Source organism: Tasmannia lanceolata, unplaced genomic scaffold, assembly GCF_043159265.1.
Source record: "Tasmannia lanceolata isolate RefF3 unplaced genomic scaffold, GAP_Taslan_0.1 ptg000002l, whole genome shotgun sequence".
NCBI lineage: Eukaryota > Viridiplantae > Streptophyta > Magnoliopsida > Canellales > Winteraceae > Tasmannia > Tasmannia lanceolata.
The window spans coordinates 24210615-24234441 of NW_027518679.1; the positions used below are offsets into that span (position 1 = coordinate 24210615).

Here is a 23827-nt window from a genome sequence, read left to right on the forward strand (position 1 = left end):
AATAATTATAAGCAATTCCTCCATAGATCGGAGGGCTAAGATTATCCTATGAAAATGATTTTTTGGGTGCAACCTATTTACGTTATGGCCCATCACATGGACGGTTTGGATCATCCTATTATAGTGTGGGAATGAAAACAACAAAAAAAATGATAAAAAAGGGTTGGCCTGCGGGTCCACCCGGCCCGTACGGGTGGGGCCTGAGTTCACCAAATTGTGACCCGTAAAATTCCGGGTCATTTTTTGACCGGCCCGTACGACCCAGACCTGTACGGGTTGGGTGAAACCCGGCCCGGCCCACCCGTTTGCGAGGTCCAGATCCAATGGATACTGTCCGAGCTGTTTGGATCAATGGGAACCTTTGGGTCCATTGACAACTCTAATCAAGGGGAGACAATCACCCGATCAAGGTGTTCTCAATGACAGTTGAATGGGCTTTTGTTCCCTATCCAGATCAAAGGACTCGATCACGTCCACATGGCATATGGGTCCCCAAACTTTGACTGTTAGGAAAGAGACTAACAGCTACCGTTTTCTTAGCATTTCTTTTTCAAAGAAAAAACCAAACGTGAAAAACAAAGCAGAGATTGCTCCGTAACAGTACGTTTTCAGCCGAGGGTGAAAAATTTTCAAACTCAATCTCCATATCCCTTCAAAGATATTTTAATCTTTCCTCTCTCTGAATGAAGACATTTGATTCCTTTATTTACCAGATTCCGAACAAATAAAATCAAATCAAGAAACCAAATCTCTACGCTATCTTCCCATTTTCTAGGGTTTTGAGAAATCAAGAACCCTACAGGTGCGTGATTTTCTTGTCTCTGATCTCCTTATTTAGGTTTCAGCTCTAGGGTTTATCTTTTGAGTGAACTGATCTTCTTGTTTATTCTATTTTTGTCTTTTTCATGCAAATGTTTGTGAATTTAGGGCTTTTCTTTTCGATTGTTTCATCACTGGTATGTATTCTGAAGAAACTTTTGTTTTTTTTTAATTAATTGAAATGCTTTTGAATTTTGAGGAACGAATTATTTTCTGAATTCTGATTTTAGATCTGGCTATTACATCTATTCACTTGATTTTTTTTTGTCTTTTTCTGTCTATTTTATTTTTTTTATTATTGGTATCTATTTAATTGTTAAGTTTTTGTTATTTTATTTTGTTAGTAGTCATCGACATGCTTGATTTGAAGTTCTGCTGCTTCATGTTACTTCTAATATTCAATTTTGTTCTGTTGAGAAGGTTTCGATTGAAAGCATGAATGTCTGTTCCTTATGGCCGGTGTTTCACCAGGAATACATGGTTTCATTTGGGATTGTTTTGTCTAGCGGTATTAGTAGTGCATTAGGTCATGCCTGGTAGCCAGGAATTTTTTTCATGATAAATTAGTGTCTCCGAGTGGTGAGAAGGGTTTTTTTTTGTTGTGTGTGTGTGTGTGTGTGGGGTGGGGGGAGTGGCGTGACTGAGATGAGGGTGAGAAGTGGCTAAAAATCAGGAAAAAGTCATGGAATTTAGAGGCCCATCGGAGTAGCAGACTCAAACTAAGTTGTATATTTCGTTTCGTTTCGGCCGAAACGGGCTCAAATTTCGGTTTCGGTCAGGAAACCGGAACGAAACCCGGTCGAAATTCGTTTCGTTCCGGATTTCGGCTGAAATTGTCTGAAAAGGCGGAAAAAATTTAAAAAAATTACAAGAATGCCATTATAGTCGTTGGGACTATTTTTGGATCATTCTACCTTCATTTTATGATTGTTTATGACCGTTTTATCGCCATTGGAAGGGTACTTCCTGTCTTTTCGCATCCACAAGCATTCACACCACTATATATACCTCATTAACCATTGTTTTTCCACACTCTTCTCTTTCACCCGTCTCTTACAGACTTCATTTACCCACTTTCCCACCAACTAAGACCTACTGAACTCTAATCTTCTTTTAAGCTCTTCAAGCTTCTCTAATTTTCTAATAATTTCTGATTTTTTTCGCATTTTTTCATATTTTTAATTATTTAAAAAAAAATTCCCTCTGGAAAGCAGAACGAAAAGTTTTGATCAAAACGCAGAACGAAATGGCTAAACATCGAAGCGTTCCGTTCCAGATGGCGAACGAAACTGATTTTATAACTTAGGACTCAAATGAGGCGGAAGTTCGTGCCGTAGATCATGGGATCAAATTGCTTCAAAAGTCAAAATGTAGACTTAAATAAGGTGCTGGTGAAAGGAGATTCTCTCAATGTCATTAGATGGCCAGAGAAGGAGTTTCTAGGGAGACTATTGAACTCTTCAACTTCCCCTTCTCCGATTTCTCGTTTTTCCCATATTTTATTTATCCTATAGCTCTTGTTTCTCTCTTTGTTGTACTTTTTGGGACCGTCTTGTTCCCTATTTCAGTTAATGAATTTATTGTTTACCATTAAAAATAAATCAGGAAGAAGTCAGAATGTCAGATCCTACTTTGAGTAGAGTTTTTAGTTTCCTGATTTTTAGCCCCTTCTCACCACTTGGAGACACTAGTTTCCTGATTTTTAGCCAATTCACCCACCTTACCCCTTTATCACTACTTGGAGACACCAGTTTATCATGAAAAAATATCATGGTAGCCAATCGTGCTCTTAGGGCTAGATTCCTAGTGTTATTAGTTGTGCGTTAGGGTTAGATTCCTACGATTTTCCTAGGGAGCTTTCTTGAAGATGATTGCAGAGTGAATTGGTTCTTTCAATGAGTTAATTGTTCTCAGTACTCAGTAGATATTTCAAAGGGAACATAAATGATTTCCCTTTGTATCTTTAGGGGCCGTTTGGATTCGTGGATTTTAGAATCCGGGATTTCTTCAAAATTGTAGCTGAGAGACAAGAGAAGAAGTGGACCAGCCATCGTTTTTTACTTCTCGTCCTTCTTTCCGTCAACAAGAGAATAGCAGATCCTCCCATATTTCCAGGTTTTAGAAATCTCAGGATGCGGGAGAGATTTTTAAAACCTGAATTTCTCACTTAAAATCCAAGAAATGCTGTGAGGACAGCATACAGCAGCTTGATCATGAACCCCCTTTTACACTGTTTTCAAACTAAAAACCTGGTTTCTAAAATTCGCGTATCCAAACGGCCCTTAATGAAACTGCACTCTTGAACATATTAAGTTTGGATTGTGAATTTGGGTTGATTATGGCTGGAAAAAAGATTAAGTTCTTATCATTCATTCAGTATGTTGATCAGTTAAGCTTCACATTGACTACAAGACTATAGATATAATAAACCAGGATGGTGATCAGCAAAGCTTCTCAGCAGTGATCATCTGCCTAGTAAAATATTAGAAAGCTCAACTAGACTAGTAGAATTATAACATCTTTCAAACTTATGTACTCAAATGCAAATCTGTTGCAACAACAAATAATAAACATGATATTTAGTTTAACTAGAGCGCCATATTTGGAGAATGATAATTGATTCGACAAAGCAAAGTATCCATGCAGCATTGGATAGATACCAATATCAGTGATGTACTGAGTCGGGTATGGTACATTGGGCTTATATATCCAGGTATATAGCTGCTATAATAATCTTAAGCACCTATTCTCTGTCCAAAAGAAACTTTGTAAAAGCTAGTAACCTTTTCATCTTCTTATTTGGAAAGTAAAATACATCAAACGAATTAACAGACATGCTGACCTTCGTAAAATAACAGCAACCTATTTCCTAGCTTAACTTGAATTGCAAAACACTTCAGGTTAGCCCGTATGAAGGATGATAATACTCACCTTTGACCTTATGTGCACACCTTTTCCTTGCTTTCAGATGAGGGTATCTCTTAAGTCGGCCCATCATATCTATCCTGCTATCTGATAGCGGAAATCATTTGTATGCTTTGTTACTGTTGAGGTCGAAGGAAAAATCTTGTGGTTTTGCTGACAATTTGGTTAATAATAGCAGGGATGCGTTAGGCTAGTCATTTGATGTTGCTGAAAATCCGACAAACTTGGCATAAATTTCTTTGGAAAAGAGTAGCAAGCTATTGATCTCTTGAAACGATTGGATCAAAGGGACCATATGACTGTTTTGACCTACAAAAATGTGATGGTTCCTTGTCGGTTACTAGGGAATTAAAGAGTCTAGTGCCTAATATCAACAATGAGGCGAGAAAGGTGTTTGTGTTGAAATGAAGATGGGAGGGAGAGGGTTTCCTAATATGATATCATGAAGATCGTGCTCTTAGAAGGAACTGACAAGCAAAGATCTAGCTCATAGAAGAAAAGTGGAGCTCTTAATTGCGGTGGAGAGAAAACTCGAATCCATTGACCTAGGTGCCATTCACCAAGTATGGGCTGGAAATGATCTTTCATTACCAGAAGACACATTTTACTGGATTCTATTTGGAATTTATGATCCAACTAATTGAAGTTCGTAGGCCTTACCTATGGTGCTTAGATGGTGACTTCAACACTATTTCATTTCGGTTATAACTATAAGAATACAAAAGAAATACCTTATGCGAAAGTTCTCATATTTAGCTTTTGTAACGAGTTCATTGGGCTTCCTTTAGGGAGAGCCTGAGTCAATTGGTCTAACTACCAAAACACTTTGATTTTTTGTTTGGGTATTTGAAGGTGATGGGAAATCATTCCAATCATTTATCTTTAATGGTTGATTCCTAGAATTTAAGAAGGGCCCGAGGTTTTACAGGTGCCAATACCCAAGGATTAGGTAGAGGCTCAACAAAGGAATTGGACACTACATCCTCACATTGTTGTTCACTTTTATATTTCTACTGCTTAATTTTAATGAAAGTTACTATTATCGATCATAAAAATTATACCTTCGATAGAAGTGGCACAAAAAAAGGAGGAGATCCTTTGCCAATTGAAATATCTTGATCTTATTGAATGAGGTAGTGATTCATTTAATGAAGAGAAGGATTATAGGTCTAAGCTTAGAGGCCATTTTGTAGATATTTTTAAGTAGGAAGAATTAGTTGGAGGCAAAATTTAAGAGCCATGTGAGTTGAGTAATGGGAAAAGAACATTTTTTCCTCTCATTGTGTTGTCCTTAATGTTAGTAGAAAAAAATTAAAGTTTGTGCTTTAGGATGGGAGCTACTTGGTGGAAGAGAAGGAAGTCGAAGATGCTATTGTGAATTTTCATAGATATATACTTTTTAAGTTGTCTTTGTTGGAAAATTTGATTTATTTGGGAAGAGTGTACTAAAAGAAAGTGAGGAGGTCAATCTTTAGAATTGAAAGGGTTAAAGCTCAAGGCTTGGATGGTTTCTCTACGACTTTCTATTAAGTGTTTGTGATTTTCTCAAGGGGGAGTTGATGAAGATTTGTCGAACGAGAGTTTAGTAGCCATAAGAGAGGGGAAAGTCATCAACAAAAGCATAATATCGATCTATGTCTTTACAGAGATTGTGTGGCTTCGTGTGCTTCTTTCAGATTTTGGCATTCCTGTGTTTTCATGTGTTCGACTTTATGGAGATAATAAGATTGCTATTATGATTGCCACCAATCCTATTCATGATTGGGCAAAGCATATTGAGGGGGATTGTTACTTCCATACGTAAGTGCGACACTCATTGTTCGATCTCCCTTCCATATGTTCAATATTCATATCAGTTGGTGGATATCCTTATGAAGGCTATGACATGCGCAGATCACCCTTTGGTTAACAAATTGATGCTATCAAATCATAAGTATCAATTTGAGGAGTGTGAAATATAGTAGTTGTGTATCTTATGCACCTTCTGTTTTTATTTTTATTTATTTATATTTTTGTATCATGTATTGATACCAAATTGTTGTGTATATTAGTTAGGATAGGTTTTCTTTTATGTCCTTCAACTTTTGTTTATCACTTTGAAATACAAGTGTGACAACCCCAGATGGGGGGTGAATTGGACAATTAAAAATTTTAGGCTTAATTAGTTGGATTATGAAAATCACTTTGCTAATTAAGCACTAATTAATATCCTAACCCTTGTTCAAATAAGCATGGTAATTAAGGCTAGGGTTTTAGATATTCCAATCATGTCCATCTACTAACCCTTGTTCAATTTAAAACATAATCACCAGTTAGGTTAGAGATTACCAATCACCACATGTGCATGAGAATGAAAGGAAGAGAGAGAGGGACAATGAACACAGGATTTATAGTGGTTCGGTCTATCACAAGACCTACTCCACTCTTCACGTCCACGCGCGAATTCTACTATCTCGATCCTCCTTCAAGGCCGGATCAATGAGCCATTACATGACTAAGCTTTTCCATTCTCAAGGGCCAATGCGAAGCCCATCTGCACTAAGCCTTCGGCGAGGGGAACACATCCTCATATGCCGTCTTCACCTTTCTTAATGGGTCGAAGAGGAGACCCTCGTCTTCACGATTCTTAACGGGCCAAAGAGAAGACCCTCAATGAAGAACAAAGAAAATAAAAAACTCTCATGCCTCTTGATAGCGGATTACAACTTTGAAAGCTCACAATCACTCCAAGAAAATACAAATGTAAAGCCCTATGGAGTGCCTCTTGATAAAATGTAGAAATGGAAGATCAAAGAGGTTTTGCTTTTGATTTGAAAAGATGAAGCTCAAAGAGAAATGGGATTTGATCTTTCTCAAATGTTCAAAAGCTTGTTTATATAGGTTTTAATCATGTATATATAGTGTATTTGAAAATATGACCGTTTGGGGTAAAACTGTAAATATCTGGCTTGAAAAAGTCAAGCAGAAAACTCTCAAACGGCTAGTTTGCCCGACCGTCGCGGTCGACCGAGCCACCGCAATCGCCGCCCCTATTGGGCGCCCTTTAATATTTTCAAATTTCTTACCGTCGCGGTCGACCTGCTCCATGGTGGTCGTCCGGCAAGGCTAACTTATTAGCTCAAAAATTTGGCTCAAAAAACCTATCCGCGGTCGACCGACCCATTGTGGTCGTCCGCCAAGCCCAACTTGGATGTTTTCTGGATTTCCAGAAAATCAATCCGCGGTCGACAGGATTGGCTCGGTCGACTGGTCCGATAAATTTCGAGATGTCTTGGACTTCCAAGTTCTATCTCGCGGTCGCCCGGCAAAGCCCGGTTGACCGGCCCTGTGTGAAATTCTATTTTTAACTTAAAAAAAGGGGCTTTTGGGTCATGATCTTGGGCTTAAGTCTTAGGTTTTCAAATACATTTTAGGGTGTGTATGGTTTTCAAAGATGTAAAAAGTTAAGTATAAAAACCATTTGAAAACCTTTTGAAAGTGTATTTAAACATAAAATCAAGAGGACTCCAAATACGTTCTAAAAATAAGAACCTTGAGTCTTCTTGGAATGTATCAGCTCCTTTGCACTTCCATGGACTTCTTATACTTGGGTGAACATCTTGACCTTGTCTTGGCTCTTGTGACTTGCCCTCCAAACTTCAATGCATGTTGAGGTACATGAGGTTCACCATGACATGTTCAACTCCAAGCTCCTTCTTGACACTTGCTTAGGGAACTTGTGGGATCTTCATGATGAGCTTCTTGACTTGAACATCTTCAAATGAGGATGTCTCCAATGTAGGTGCAAGCTCTTGGTTCTTTTAATCCTTGATCCACAAGCCATGTGTTGAGAAGAGTTGTGTAATGGCGATTATGACATGAAATTCCTATATATAACACAACACCTCAAAGCAACACATCAGTTCATAAATGCTAATCAATTTAGTTTGCTATCATCAAAATAAAAAGGTAAGGTGAATGATTAACCCATGGGAACCCTTGGGCTTACATTCTCCCCCTTTTTGATGATGGCAAACAAATTGATTAGGGAGGCAGGAGATATTAACCAAATAGATGAACAAGCATTAAATACTATAAACAATGAAGCCATGCTCCCCCTCACTATATGCACAAGTATAATAAATGAATGTAAATCATATGGTGCATACAAAATATGGACTACCAAATCAATTTCCAAAACTCTCCCCCTTTTGGCAACAACAAAAAGGTAGGGATATGCAAATGAAGTACAAGTGGGGTGTCAAGATGAAGAATAACTCATAAGAGTTATTCAAAGTGTATATGATGTGTCAATGAAGCTCATATGATGATTATCAAAATATAAAACAAGGTAAAATGCATGATAAGCAGATTTTTTATTTTATTTTGATATAAAGATTTGAATTAAAAGCACAAGTATGGGAGCAATAAACTATGTGAGCACATCACAATGGTCTATATAAAGATGAGTATATAACCATTTTCCTCTCCCCCTATGTATTTGTCAGAGGCCTTGGGTGAAACCTATTAGGGCATGACACTGTAGAATGGTTGGAAGGGTGATGGGTTTTAACTTGGAACCCTTGGGTAATGAGCAGACAAGTGTCTTCCAGAGCAAGGATTTACTCTGAACTTATAAAATAACTTTTTAATGACAAGTTGCGTACCCTAGAGATTTGAAATTAAAGCTCCCCCTGTCTATGTGCATAGGGACTAAATGTAATAGTTCAAGCACATAGGGCAATTGAGTTGCCACTTTACACCTTTAACCATTCATTATTAATCCATTCAAAAGAATTTTTCATTTAAAATGTGAATGGAGGGATATCAGACAAAAGATGTACCAAATGAAATGAATATGGTCTGATATAAAAATGCACATGGATACAAAATAAAAGAGAATACCATATCCATGGCAAATAATGGAACATGTATATTTGTGAATAGGATAAAAATAAAGTTCTATATACATGAACCAAAAATGGAAGAGATTTAACCATTAAAACTCAAGTTATAATATCATGATTTCTATCCCAAAGAACTTATCATGTATATGAGATGTCTAAATTAAATCGTACATGATAAGAACAATCAAACATAGACATGTGGTATGTCAGTGTAAGGCACATCTATGTTTGAAAATGGGCATAGATGAAGAGAATTACTCTAATGCACTTCTATGACCCATGAAGCATCAAATGATATGCTTATGAAGGTTAGGCATAATGAATGATAAGCATATACCTTGCTCGGAAGGTTGTCGAGGAAGCCGTGGACATGATTAATGATCCTCTTGGAATTGGCAGATCTGTTACTTCTCGAGATGATTAGGAAATCTCTCGAAAGAAGTAAAACTGAACTGCACATCATTCTTTTCGGAACTCTTTTTCAAAATAATTTAGATGAGCTCTACAATACTCTATATATAGTTAGAGCTCTCACGCAAAGCCTTTCGACTCTGTCAGATGAGTTACGGAATGACTCTCCAAGAGAGAAACGATTGAGATACAAGATTACTGATGAAAGTTTAGAAGAACTTCAATCAGAGCTTGATCCTTTCATCCATGTCCTTAATGTCGGCAACTTTAACACACTTCCAGGTTTGAGGGACTGTGTACTTGTCTTAAATCTTTCTCTCTCAACAAAAGATCATCCTTGAAGGGATTCAGGAAATGCACATGCCAGCTTTTAGAGATGAATCAACAGTTTCCTTAGTCTCTGCTCATCCTTCATTGTGGAAAGACATGGGATTGGACAGAGGAAAATTGTGTACATCTACTATGTTATTACATCTGGCATGATGGAGAGAGAAGTACCTAAGACAAGCTGCGAAGAGCCAATTATCTGACTTTGTCTTTTTCTTTCACAGACAAGCGAGCTGATGAGCAATGGGACATGACAAACTCAAAGATATCAGGGAAGATACTTTGCCAGCCCAAAGAATTAGCTCTCCCTCAAACAATTGTCATTGGTCTTAGATAAAAACTATAGGATAAGGCATGACAATACACAATGGCTATAGACATGTCTCTAAATGTATAGCCATTGGATCTTATCATGATGAAAGATGTTCTTCTTCAAAACACATGATAAGAGATAACTCATAGGAAACAAGATGATCAACTAAAGTATGATCCTATGAGGAAGTGTTCTAGAGATTTTTCAAACTCTAGAACAAGATACTTATCTTTGGAGATGATATCATATGATTTCATCTATGATAAGTATGAAGCCTAAAAGGATATATTAATAAGACACAGGCTAAGGGTACTTACCAACAGAGATACATAGTTTCATAATTAAAGAACAGGGCAAGACCCAATTATCACACATATGAAGCAATAAGGCTCCATATGAGTGTGCTTATTATATGTGATGCGCATCAAACATCATATGATAAGATGGATGGACAGACATTGAGCATGTATAGCTCTCTCTCCCTTTGAAAGTGACTCATACAATGTATGAATCCAAAGGGCTGTTCAACCAAAGGAACACTAAGGGATTTAAAGGTGAATGATTTTCAAACCACCCTTGGGCCATTAATGCATGATTTGCTATAGGTAGTCATATGATACCAAAGGAGATGACGACAACCTGGCAAACTATGCTCCCCCTAAATATGTGCAAATAATATATAAGTATAACATACAAAGCACATATGGCTTATCATGGTTAAGATGTTGGCTAAATGCCAAAGAAATTAGTGTTTTAATTAAAGGTGAGTGTACACTCTCCATCTTACTAGGTAAGAGGACTAAGAGTACCTATTGAGTGATTTTTAAATTTAAGTTTACCATTTTTATCATGTACCTAGTAGTATACAAGAGGAAATAACTATAGATTATATAGATTATCAGTTAAGCTCAAATCTATAGAACTTAGACATTATAGGAAGGATCAATAGAATTCCATGTCTAAGAGAGACATCCATGGCTCATACAAGTGAGAGCATTTATGGATAGTCTACCATGTTTGGATACAAGGATCATGGTCCAAACATCTATGCCTACATCCACAAACCACCATATAAAGATAGGGCATCAAGCACAAAGTGCACAAGCCCATGAAAAACCAAAATGTGTGGGATACAAGTGTTCCCATCACAATGTGTTACATGATAACCACTACAATGAGAAATTGTCCAACAATGGTACTAGATTCCTATGACATTTTCAGTTTTACTCAATTGAGTTTCATTCATTGAATCTAGACTCATTTTCAATTCTCTAAAAAAAAAAAAAAAAATTCATGCAGAACTGTAGAGAATAATCCAAGGACTTCTAGAGAATGTCAAGTGATGAACATCTTGGAAACATGCATTCCAAAAAGTACTATAACTAGATAGTTTTACCTTAGTCGTGTGAGGATATTCATTTTAAGTATTTTTGGAATACATCAATTTAACCCATCAAGATTTCTTATGCATTTAATGATAATCATTAAGCACATAAGAATGGGTTAGAAGGACAACTAGGTGCATAATAATAAACATACTTACTCACCTAGGGCAAAAGAGATGTCTAAGAAAGGATTTGAGTGGATTTCCTTAGACATGGCTTTTAATACTCAATTTTACTAGAAATGATATTCTACCTAAGTTGAATATACTGAGATCTAGCAAATGTCAAAATTGTCCTAAATAGAGTTCAAGAATGAAGGGACTGAACTTGAAAGATCAATTTGAACTCAAGGGGCAAAAATAATGGTCAATTTTCATGAAAGCACATATATGGTTTTCACATTAAATTTTCTATTGTGGATTTACTTTGTGGATGCTAAGTGCACAAGTGATGTGATTTGCACTTAGATAGACTTTTCAAAATAAATATTCAATAAAGCACAAAAAATAATGTGATCATTTAAGCATAAAGAGCAAAGATACAAACTATTAAGAACATGAATAATGATAAATATCTAAGCTCAAAATTAAAAAAATATATCGTTAAGCTCATGAAAACTAGATACAAATAGTATTCAGTGAATTGAAGTATTTAGCAAGAATGTGAATGATAAAACAATTTAGTATAGCCCCTAAACTAACTCATTCACTAATTAGTTTTAGAGGGATTCTTTTGGAACCCAAATCCCTTTGGTTCCATCTATAAGTTTGTTTGTGGGAGTGTACATTTTCTTATCCAAACAAACTTATTAGATTTCACAATTCTAAGCTTACACTCAGAATTGTGATATCCAGATCTACCACAATGAGTACAATAATAATGATTGGCATATAAGGAACAAATGGAATCACAAGGCTTAGAAGTATATTTATCTTTTTCTTCTTGAAGTCTTTGATTCTTATTAGAGAGTTTTTCATTTATTTGTTCTTCATTTTCACAAACATATTTATATTTTTCAACAGGTTCAATGTTTATGATTTCAAGGCTTTTAATTTCTTTATCAAAGGCATTGCATCTTTGAAATAAGTCACATTTTTATTTATAAAAAATATGCTTAATTTGACTTATTTTTTCATTTATTTTCAAACTTTCATTTATTTTCAATTTGAATTTCCAAATCAGAAATTAAATGTTTGAAAGAAACTTCATTTGCAAAAGATTTTTGTAAAGTCGTTTTTTGTCTAAGAATTTCATCATTTGAAAAGAGACAAACATTTTTCTCAAAAAGAGTTTCTAATGAAGTCCAAATATCTTTTGCATTGATGTAATTTGAAATTTTGTCAAAAATGTTAGGAGTTAAACCACAACACAATAAAATCATAGCCTTTGACTTCAAGGAAAATAATTTCATATCACCTTCAGTGCATTTCCTTGAAAAAGAAATTCCATCATCAATGATATTTAAAATGTCATGATCTATGAATTTGAGATAGGCTTGCATTTGTGCTTTCCAAACTCCATAATTCGTTCTATCAAAGAGTGGAGGAATTAGGGTGGATTGGCCTTTCTCAAAATCCATATCGATTGTCACAGATCTTTTCTCTTGTAGATTTTTAAAATTAAAAATCTCTTTAAGAGCTTTAGCTCTGATACCAAATGAAATACAAGTGTGACAACCCAAGAGGGGAGGGGGGGTGAATTGGACAATTAAAATTTTTAGGCTTAATTAGTTGGATTATAAAATTACTTTGCTAATTAAGCATTAATTAATACCCTAACCCTTGTTCAAATAAGCATTGTAATTAAGGCTAGGGTTTTAGATATTTCATTCATGTCCATTTACTAACCCTTGTTCAATTTAAAATATAATCACAAGTTAGGTTAGAGATTACCAATCACCACATGTGCATGAGAATGAAAGGAAGAGAGAGAGAGAGACAATGAACACAAGATTTATAGTGGTTCAGTCTATCACAAGATCTACTCCACTCTTCACGTCCACGCGAGAGTTCCACTATCTCGATCCTCCTTCAAGGCCGGATCAATGAGCCATTACATAACCGAGCTTTTCCATTCTCAAGGGCCAAAGCAAAGCCCATTTGCACGAAGCCTTCGGCGAGAGAACACATCCTCATATGCCGTCTTCACCTTTCTTAACGGACCGAAGAGGAGACCCTCGTCTCCACGATTCTTAACGGGCCGAAGAGAAGACCCTCAATGAAGAACAAAGAAAATAAAAACTCTCATGCCTCTTGATAGGTGGATTACAACTTTGAAAGCTCACAATCACTCCAAGAAAATACAATTGTAAGGCCCTATGGAGTGCTTCTTGATAAGATGTAGAAATGGAAGATCAAAGAGGTTTTGCTTTTGATTTGAAAAGATGAAGCTCAAAGAGAAATGGGATTTGATCTTTCTCAAATATTCAAAAGCTTGTTTAAATAGGTTTTAATCATGTATATATAGTGTATTTGAAAATATAACCGTTTGGGGTAAAACCGTAAATAACTGGCTTGAAAAAGTCAAGCAGGAAACGCCCCAACGGTTAGTTTGCCCGACCGTCGCGGTCGACCGAGCCACCGCAGTCGCCCGCCCCTATCAGGCACCCTTTTAGATTTTCAAATTTCTTACCGTCGCGGTCAACCGGCTTCATGACGGTCGTTCGATGAGGCTAACCTGTTAGCTCAAAAATTCGGCTCAAAAAACCTATCCGCGGTCAACCGACCAATTGCTGTCGTCCGCCAAGCCCAACCTGGATGTTTTCTGGATTTATAGAAAATCAATCTGTAGTCGACCGGATTGGCTCGGTCGACCGGCCCGATAAATTTCGAGATGTCCTGGACTTCCAGGTTCTATCTCGCGGTCGCCCGGCCCTATGTGAAATTCCATTTTTTACTTTAAAAAAACAGGGGCTTTTGGGCCATGGTCTTGGGCTTAAGTCTTAGGTTTTCAAACACATTTTAGTGTGTGTGTATGGTTTTCAAAGATGTAAAAAGTTAAGTATGAAAACCATTTAAAAACCTTTTGAAAGTGCATTTAAACATAAAATCATGAGGACTCCAAATACATTCTAAAAATAAGAACCTTGAGTCTTCTTGGAATATATCGGCTCCTTTGCACTTCCATGGACTTCTTCTACTTGAGTGAACATCTTGACTTTGTCTTGGCTCTTGTGACTTGCCCTCCAAACTTCAATGCATGTTGAGGTACATGAGGTGTCACCATGGCATGTTCAACTCCAAGCTCCTTCTTGACACTTGCTTAGGGAACTTGTGGGATCTTCATGATGAGCTTCTTGACTTGAACATCTTCAAATGAGGATGTCTCCAATGTAGGTGCAAGCTCTTGGTTCCTTTGATCCTTGATCCACAAGCCTTGTGTTGAGAAGAGTTGTGTAATGGCGATTATGACATGAAATTCCTGTATATAACACAACACCTCAAAGCAACACATCAGTCCATAAATGCTAATCAGTTTAGTTTGCTATCATCAAAACAAGAAGGTATGGTGAATGATTAACCCATGGGAACCTTTGGGCTTACACACTTAAAGCTATTTATATAACTTACATTATGATTAATATAAGAGGGGAGGAGACATGTCGTTCTGTAATAATTGAACTCCCATTCCCAAGACTTCATGTATTTTGCTTGTGAGCCCTATATTCTCTTTTTTCCTATCGTCTACCTTCTTTGATTCAAGGGAATTTGACAAAAAAGTCGGACCATTGGTAGTTAAAGACTCTCATGTCCTATTATTTAAGTGTCTCGCTTCTATACAATTGTGGTACAGATTCGTCATAAGATTGAATTAGGCGGTCCTAGACATTATACTGCCTTTCAAAATAGCATTTGTTTTTGGTAGGAAAATTCTTGACAATATTCTAATTGCCAATCTATGCATCAAGTCTAAGAGTCCTGATGGGAAGCTGGGTATTCTTGCAAAGTGGACTTTGGAGAATCCTATAATCGCATTGATTGAGCTCCGAATGATTATATCTTGCTGAAAAATGGATTTTAGCTCGAAATAGAGAAAATAAATGTATTTGTGCATCTCATCGAGAATCTTTTCAATCCTAAAATATGGTAGCCCAATTGGTTTCTTTGTAGTTCAAGCGGAACGAGACAAGGAGATCCCCTCTAGCATTAAGTCTTCTTCTTTTGTTGGCTGAGAGGAGCTTGATTGTAGGTTTAAGGTCATGAGGTTTATCTTTTTTATCCCCATCTTTTCTTTTGTAGATGTGTGACTTCCAAGAATGCGAGCCTGGATCAAATTGATGCCATTTGGATGTTTAAGATTGTTTGAGGCTGTCTATGGGCTTAACATGAGTTGGAAGAGCTTGATGTGGATGGTAATGTTGATGTGGATAGATTAGTTTCATGTTTCTAACTCGGGCTTTCGCTTAGCCTTGTGTAAATTGCACACTCCCACTTTGAGTACTTTGGGATCCGATTGGAGGTAGAATAATCTATATCCATGCTTCACCTGCAAATATGTTGATGTACTTTTTGCCCGTATTATAAGATCCTAGGACAGAAATGTGGGTATAGTAAGAAAAGCTACTATGGTTGATTGACCTTGATTTATTTATATAATATTTCAAAAAATTTCAAGGATACCCTTGAGATATAAATAATTGCGTAATGCCCCATATTTCACCCCCACCTCTCCCCACCAAAAAAAGCTAGGTGTGTGTGTGTGTGTGTGTGTGTGTGTATATATATATATATATATATATATATATATAGAGAGAGAGAGAGAGAGAGAGAGAGAGAGAGAGAGAGAGAGAGAGAGAGGAAATGGTTTGTGTGCAACTGCACAGATAAGCTATCTGTGCATGGCTGCACAAACCATAGTGGGGGCCACATTTTTGGGGGGATCCAAGGCATTCATTTGGAAGGCCCCTTCCATGGATAGGGTGTGTACCAAAAATCAGCCCTATAGGATCATCCTAACCCAATCAAAGCTTATCTGTGCAGCTGGACACAAACCATTTCCATATATATATATATATATATATATATATATATATATATATATATAAATTCCAAGCTTGCCAAGCAGATCATATTTATGTTTTACCACTCCCTTTGTATGAACATCAACAAGCTGATCCTCTGATTTCACATAAGACTAACATAACTCACCAGTGACCAGAGGCAAATCTCTCTGATAAAAAGTCTATCAACCTCTATGTGTTTAGTTATGTTACACATAACTGGATTATGAGCAATATTAATTGCTGCTTGATTGTCACAATAAAGCCTTCGTTCGGTTTTTATATACAACTTGCCTAAAAGAATTTTCAACCAGAGAAGTTCAGTAACTCTATTGGTCGTTGATTTATACTCTGGCTCAGCACTTGATCGAGCTACTACAAATTGTTTTTTACTGCATGTCTCCTAAAAGAGTACATTAACCTGAAGTGAACTGATGATCATCAACAACACTAGCTCGGTCTGTATCAGTGTAAGGCTCAATCTAAAGGTGACCATGCATAGAGAAAAGAATTCCCTTGCTAGGAGATTCCTTCAAATACCTTAAGAACCTCTCTGCAACCTCCAAATGTGGAGCCCGAGATTCATGCATATGTTGGCTCACCGTGCTTTGGCTCACCATGCTTACAACATAAGTAATGTCTGGCTTAGTCAGAGATAGATAAAGTAGTTTGCCAACCAGCCTTCTGTACATACTTTTATTTCTCAGGAGACGCCATTCACATTCTCTAAGCTTGCAATTGGGACCAATTGCTGTGTGCTAGTTTTGCTCCCAACTTTCCTATGCCTTTGAGAAGGTCCAAGTCCAACACATATATCCATCACGAAATATAAATGTATTTACTAGGCTTGGAAACTTCAATTTCAAGGAAGTATTTAAGATTCTAGGCCAAAGATCCTAAGTCTTTTATCGCAATTTTCTAGGCCAAAGATCCTTCAATCTTTGAATCTTTGAGGATGATTCCTTGTCACCACTATGTTGCCAACATAGGCAGTTAGGGTTTTAAGTAATTCACCGTCTCTCTTAATGAACAAGGTGTGATCAACAGAACTTTGCCTATACCTAATTCTCTTCAAAACCTCATTGAATCTCTCAAACCATGCTCGAGGAGACTGCTTAATTCCATATATTGACTTCTTGAGTTGACGTAATTACCTTGATTTCTTAGAGCATCGAAACCTGAAGTTGACCATGACACCTTATAGAATTTCTCCCAGAGATTCCCATTTAAGAATTTGTTCTTCACATCTACATCTAGATGATGTAGTGGCCAAAAGTAGTTCGCTTCAATGGATGGCGATACTCTAATGGAGTTCATCTTCACTACTGGAGCAAATGTATTATTCTTGTCTACTCCAAATGTAAAGACCCGCCATGTATTTAAGGGAAAATCATTGTCAACTGAAATGCCTATGTTGACCAGTGTCTGACTAGATGAAAAAAAATTTGAGACCAAATTTTAAGATTTATTTTACCTGACTTTTGGGATTTAATAATCTTTGGACACGATTGAATTTAGGAATTTTTAATATTGGCAAAATTCCCCGTCATTTGGAAGTTATGATAGTGACCCGACCCGGAAAGACTGAAAAATGTCGTATTTTGTGGTAGAACTAGAAAGTTGACTTTTTATCCTTTTCGATTTGGGTCTTGAAACTATTTTTAATAAATCCAAATGGGGGGTATTTCCCTATTTACATGTAAATCTTAAGTAAACATTTACTTAAATGACTTTACATGTAAAAGCCCAGACCCAGTTTCCCTGTAATCTATTTTCCCAGTAAATCTGTAACTTACCAGGGTATTTACGTAATTGACTTCTTCACCGCAGCCAGTAATAAAAATGTTGTCTCACATTAGACAAACTCATTCCTTTCATCAAAGAGCTGAAAGGAGGTGTGAGATATATGAGATTGAAGGAGAAAGAGAAGAAATCTTAGGCATCTTTTTTCATCAGGAATCAAAAGCAAAGTCCCTTGAACTGAGGAACAAAGCTAAGAGAAGGAAACTTCGATAAATTTGATATAAGTAATTGTTTTCATGATCACTTTGTTCTCTTCTCCCCCAAAGTGCCATCTTTTGGAACGATTTGAGAGGGGATTATTAGGGTTTGAAGTGCATGCAAGGATTCTTATGATTTCCATGATCTATTGTTCTCTTTTCCATAAATTGTTATCTCTTGGAAGGATTTTAAAGGGGATTTTTAGGATTTTAAATGCATGCAAGTATTTCCATGATTTTTATGTTTTAATTTCAGCCCATTTGTTCTCTTTTCCTCCAATTGTTGTCTCTTGGGAAAATTTGGAGGAGGAATGTTAGGGTTTTAAATGCATGCACGTATTTCCATGATTTATATGTTTCAATTTCAGCTCCTTTATTTCCTTTGCCATCTGTTACTATTTCTTTAGAAAATGGAATGGAATTTCTAAGTTTTGTTTTGTAACAACACAATACTTTTGGTCTCGATTTCCATAGATCACAATTCCATGCGCTTGCGTTTCGAATGATGTTTATACTATTGTATCTGTTCTATTGATTTCGAATTTTGATTTTTATATGAATTTGTACCTCTCATTAGACCTCTGGCTTGGTAATTTGGCCTCATCTGATCAATGAGGATTATGTGAACCTATGAAATATTTGGCCTCATCTGATCAATGAGGATTATGTGAACATGTGAATTATTTGGCCCATCTGATCAATGGGGATTATGTGAACCCATCTAGATATTGATGGGGATTATCTGAACCTTAAGCCAGATGGTATATTCAGCCTCATTTGATAAATGAGGAAGTGTTAATTTTGAAAGATATGTGAAATTTTGAAGGTATATGAATTTCTAAGAAAAAAAAACTTGTAGGTTTCTCTTTTGAATTACATATGTGTTTCATTTTAGAAACATCTCGACTTTGGAGATTTGTTCTGTGAACTATTTTATTGAAAGATAGTTTAACCTTAAACTGATTTATTCCTGCATTAGGGATTTTCATCTATTTAAATGATGTTTTCAAGTGGAATTTTGAACTTGTGTTCATGGTTCAGTTGCTTATGGGGCGATTAAACTCACCCTTATCATTATGAAATTTTCAGAGTGATCGTGGGAGCTAGAGCTTAGTTCCTTTTGATATTTTGGGAAGCGACCTAAGAAATTTTCAACTTGAAGCTGCAGTGTGAATCAGGGTTAACCTGAACTTTTGTTTCTTTTGGATTATGTACAGTTGTATAGAGATCCCTAGAATAGAAAGGTCATACTTTTGGGGTTGATCTTAGTATGTCTTTTAGACGGATGGTTGTATTTCTTTTTAGTTTGCTCTGAATCAAATATATGTTTTTTTTAATGAAAGTTAGATTTCCGCTGATAGTACAACCATATTTGATTGACTATGGCAGTTGCACCCTAAGACTCTTAAAAGTTTTGGGTTTGGGGGTGTGACACCATAGTTGCACCCCACTGGCTCTTTTTCTCTTGGGTAAGTCAACCATCTTCCATCATTGCTTCCTGCCATGTTGGTTGAGATAAAGCATATGCACCATTACGAGGAATAGAAATAGAAGAAACAACAGAAATAGAAGCACGGTATGGAGACAGAATTATATGAGATGAATTTAGGAGTGGGTTGAAAGGTGGTACTATGCTTCCCTCTTTGAGTGGCAATAGGAAGATCAAGGTCACTCTGGTATTCAATAGGCCAAGGGACATCAATAGGATCGAAGGAAATATAAATAGGGTCAGAGGAGGAGATAGGAAGGTCATTAAGAATTCCTTAATATGATTTCCAGAGGTTTTGACTGTTGTGGAGGTTCCATTATGGCCACTTTCTTCTGTCCGCTTAAGTACACCTATAATTCCTTTTGGCCCACCATCATAATCAACTGGCACATGAACATGAACAAGATCAACAGGCACATGAACATGAGCAGGAAGATTATGCAAAGGACTTTGTTCTCCATAAACATTCTCTCTCTGAGAGAAGCACGAGAAGTTTGAATGAATGAAGTGGACTTGAATAAAGTGGCCACTATAGATGCACATAATTTCACAGACATTGGATCCAAGCATGGTTTTAAATTTCCATTGAAACTGACACAAAACAACTGAAATGTTTTCTTTTCCATCCCCACTGAAAGGCATACCGACATCGAAACGAATTTTGAAACCAAGTCCTTATGCATATTAGTGTTGTAGTATACCGGTATTTGGTACATATTGATATTTCTTTGAGTTGCATGTTAAATGCGGTGTATGTATTGTATATAAACATTTATATAAAGGGCAATGATATTTTCACCCCCCTGCAGGACGCATTCTCCCCCCTTGTATCGTGATTTGACGTCAAAAAGCGTAAAAGTTGCCCACTGCTCACGTTATAAGGGGGGCGAATGTGTACTGCAGGGGCGTGAAAATATCATCGCCCTTATATAAATTACTTGTGAAATCTGTTATGTACTGAATTATTAGATATGCGTGACAGTGCATGTCACTAGGTGTTTGATGTTGAAACATTATGAGTTGTTTGTTGTTTTGCTTATGTAGTGGCTTTTGAGTGTGTATTTGTGTTTATTCTAGCACTTCCCCGAAGTTTCATCTTAAATGTTGATGGGGGACCGTCCAAGATGCCATGAAGAGTCAATGTGTTAAGAAAATGGGGTCCATTGTTGATGTTAAAAGAGCTTTATTTGTTTTTAGAGTGTTATTTTAGTTTTTTAAGTCCTAGGATTCTAGCTGTTGAGGTTTTGGGAGGGGATCTTTTTTTTTTCGTTGTTGAATAATTTATAAATATTAATCTGTCATTTTGAAATTTTAGAGCATTTAGAGGGCGAGAGGGTGAGCCTTGGCGCAATGGTAAGGTTGCTCCATTGTGACCTGATGGTCACGGGTTCGAGTCACGGAAACAGCCTCTCTGCAAGGCAGGGGTAAGGCTGCGTACATCCCCCAAACCCTGCATTGGCGGGAGCCTCGTGCACTGGGCCGCCCTTTTTAGAGCATTTAGCGGGCGAGCCTTTGCGCAACGGTAAGGTTTCTCCATTGTGACCTGGTGGTCACGGGTTCGAGTCACGGAAACAGCCTCTCTGCAAAGCAGGGGTAAGGCTACGTACATCTAGCCCTCCTCAGACCCCGCAATGGGGGGAGCCTCATGCACTGGGCTGCCCCCTTTCTTCTTTTTTTGAAATTTTATAGCATTTTTATTTATTGCGTTTAATGAAACCATTTATTTAATTCCAATGTGTGCAAGAACCAACTGTTTTACTGTTGCAGGTTTTGTTTTGTAGAGTAGTCCAACCACAATATGTCAGGCATGGAAGTTGATGACACCAAAGAGGAACATTCAGAGAATACTCTCAGTAAGCAGGTTGATGGAGAGTTCCCTGATGATGATTCAGAACATCCAGACAAAAAGGAGGATCATCCCATGCCCTCATACGAAGAGGAGGTAGTATACGTTCTTTAGGTTATTTGCATTTTGATATTAATGTTAGATTGTTTATGTGCAATGTTTATGGGAATCCTTTCATTCATTAATTTCAAATGATCTACCATCAGTCTATTGTTGGTCATATCTTAATTCCATATCATTGGATTTTAAACTAGTGGTATCTGCAAATTTGTGTCTTCCGTAGGAGGCAATAATCAAGAAAAAGTATGGAGGAATGTTACCCAAGAAACAACCACTGATATCCAAGGTATTTATTCTCTTCTTATTTGGAAGTTGAATCACCGAATGCCACCACACCGTGTATTTCAACTTTGTATGGCCTGAAAGAGATGCTAAATTTGGTAGCTTGGTGAGTGGATTGTAAATAGGTAGCTTGGTGAGTGGATTTTAAATAATAAAATTTCTTTTTTATTACTTCAGGATCATGAACGTGCTTTCTTTGATTCTGCTGATTGGGCATTGGGAAAGGTATTTATGTTGTATCCTAGTTTCCTGTATGTGGGCTTCAAATATGACTTATAGGTGTATTTTGAAATAAATGCCCTATATTTTCACCTAATATTTTTGAATGTCTAACAGCAAGGTCAGAAACCCAAAGGACCACTTGAAGCACTTCGGCCAAAGTTGCAGGTACTAATGTTACTTTTTATTCTGTCGTGGAGAGAGAGGAAAAGGATTGTGCGCTCGAGCGCACCTAAGCTTAGGTGCGCTCGAGGGCCCAAACACATGGGTCCCACTTTTTTTGTGCTGATCAAAACCATTCATTTGCAAGGCCCCATCATAGATAGGGTGTGTACAAAAAATCAGCTCCATTGGATCATCCTAACCCCTCCAAAAGTGGAGGGCAAAAATGGGCAGATTTGTGGCAAACGGTGTTTGTCCATTTTGACCTCCACAAATGGATGGGTTAGGATGATCCTATGGAGCTGATTTTTTGTACATACCCCATCTATGTAAGGGCCTTTCACGTGAATGCTTTGGATCATCCTAACAAAGTGGGCCCACATGTGTTTGGGGCCCTCGAGTGCACCTAAGCTTGGTGCGCTCGAGCGCACAATCCTTTTCCTCATATATATATATATATATATATATATATATATATATATATATAGAGAGAGAGAGAGAGAGAGAGAGAGAGAGAGAGAGAGAAGTGTAGCTACACATACGTGTAGCTAACTTAGCTACACTGATGCCTTAAAATACAGTGGGCCCCACATTGTTTCGGTGATGCAAACCATTCATTTGATGGGCCCTCACATAGATAGGGTGTGCCTAAAAAATCAGCTCCATAGGATCATCCCAACCCTACGATTTGTGGAGGCAAAAATGGACGTGTAAAAGCCTTCACAAATCTGTCCATTTTTGCCTCCACAATTTGAAGGGTTGGGATCATCCAATGGAGCTGATTTTTTGGGCACACCCTATCAATGTGTGTGAGGGCCTATCAAATGAATGGTTTGGATCACCCAAACAATGTGGGCCCACTGTATTTTAAGCCATCGGTGTAGCTTAGTTAGCTACACGTATGTGTAGCTTCACTTAACTCATATATATATATATATATATATATATATATATATATATATATATATATATATATATATTATTTTTAACCGGATCAGGAAACTAAAACCAAAAGGTAGTGTTCAAGTAAGGAAAACTTCAATTAAGGTTTCACCTCCATTGCTGGTCTTTCCTTTTCCGGGCCTCTAACACAGTATGCTGCACCAACAAAATATTGCACAGACAGCATCAGAACACAACACAAAATATTGACATGTTCTTTCAACATGATGACAGATTGGAGTGGTATTAGTAATTTATATGGTGAAACATTGTTTTCTTTTTATCTTTAGAACTTTTTCTTTGAAGAGACGTCTATATCGAAGCCCCTTTTACCTTTTTTTTCTCTCATTCTTCAACTCGTTTGACAACAGCAACACGTCATTCTACTCTTCCTTCTCTCTCATCCTTGTTTTGATAAACACACGATCCTGCTTTCTCTCTATCTCATACTTCATTTGATCTTGTTTGAGAATGGCAACAATCATCTACTTTGCTGTGAACATGTTCAAGTTAGAAACTTTCTAAACTGGTAAATTATGAGACAAATAAAGTGGCCAACAAAGTATTGCCCTTTTAAATATTCAAGAGATAGTTAAGAAAACCATAGTGACTAATTTCAAAGATTATAGAAAACAAACAAATATTCACGCAAACTGCTAGCTTGGAGCAACCCCGTAAAGGTAGCCCTGATGATGCCGTGGTGCATCTCTGCCAATGTATGCCTTCTTTAGACCTTTATTTCTCAGTTCCCTTTTCCTTTGA

General features: G+C 37.1%; 1 protein-coding gene across 4 annotated transcripts in view; it reads left to right on the forward strand.

Annotated features, from left to right (window-relative positions):
- Positions 1-566: 566 nt before the first annotated feature.
- Positions 567-23827, forward strand: part of LOC143883056 (uncharacterized) — a 29261-nt gene continuing 6000 nt past the window's right edge. Inside the window, exons 1-6 of one of the 4 annotated variants that reach the window (XM_077386426.1) lie at positions 567-802; positions 928-956; positions 21336-21496; positions 21684-21746; positions 21920-21967; positions 22079-22129. In XM_077386426.1, the coding sequence (XP_077242541.1) occupies positions 21353-21496; positions 21684-21746; positions 21920-21967; positions 22079-22129 (306 nt within the window). In that variant the 5' untranslated portion in view covers positions 567-802; positions 928-956; positions 21336-21352. Of the gene's footprint in view, positions 803-927; positions 957-21321; positions 21497-21683; positions 21747-21919; positions 21968-22078; positions 22130-23827 lie in introns of all 4 variants that reach the window. The other 3 variants (XM_077386422.1, XM_077386430.1, XM_077386421.1) reach the window with 3 other exon arrangements.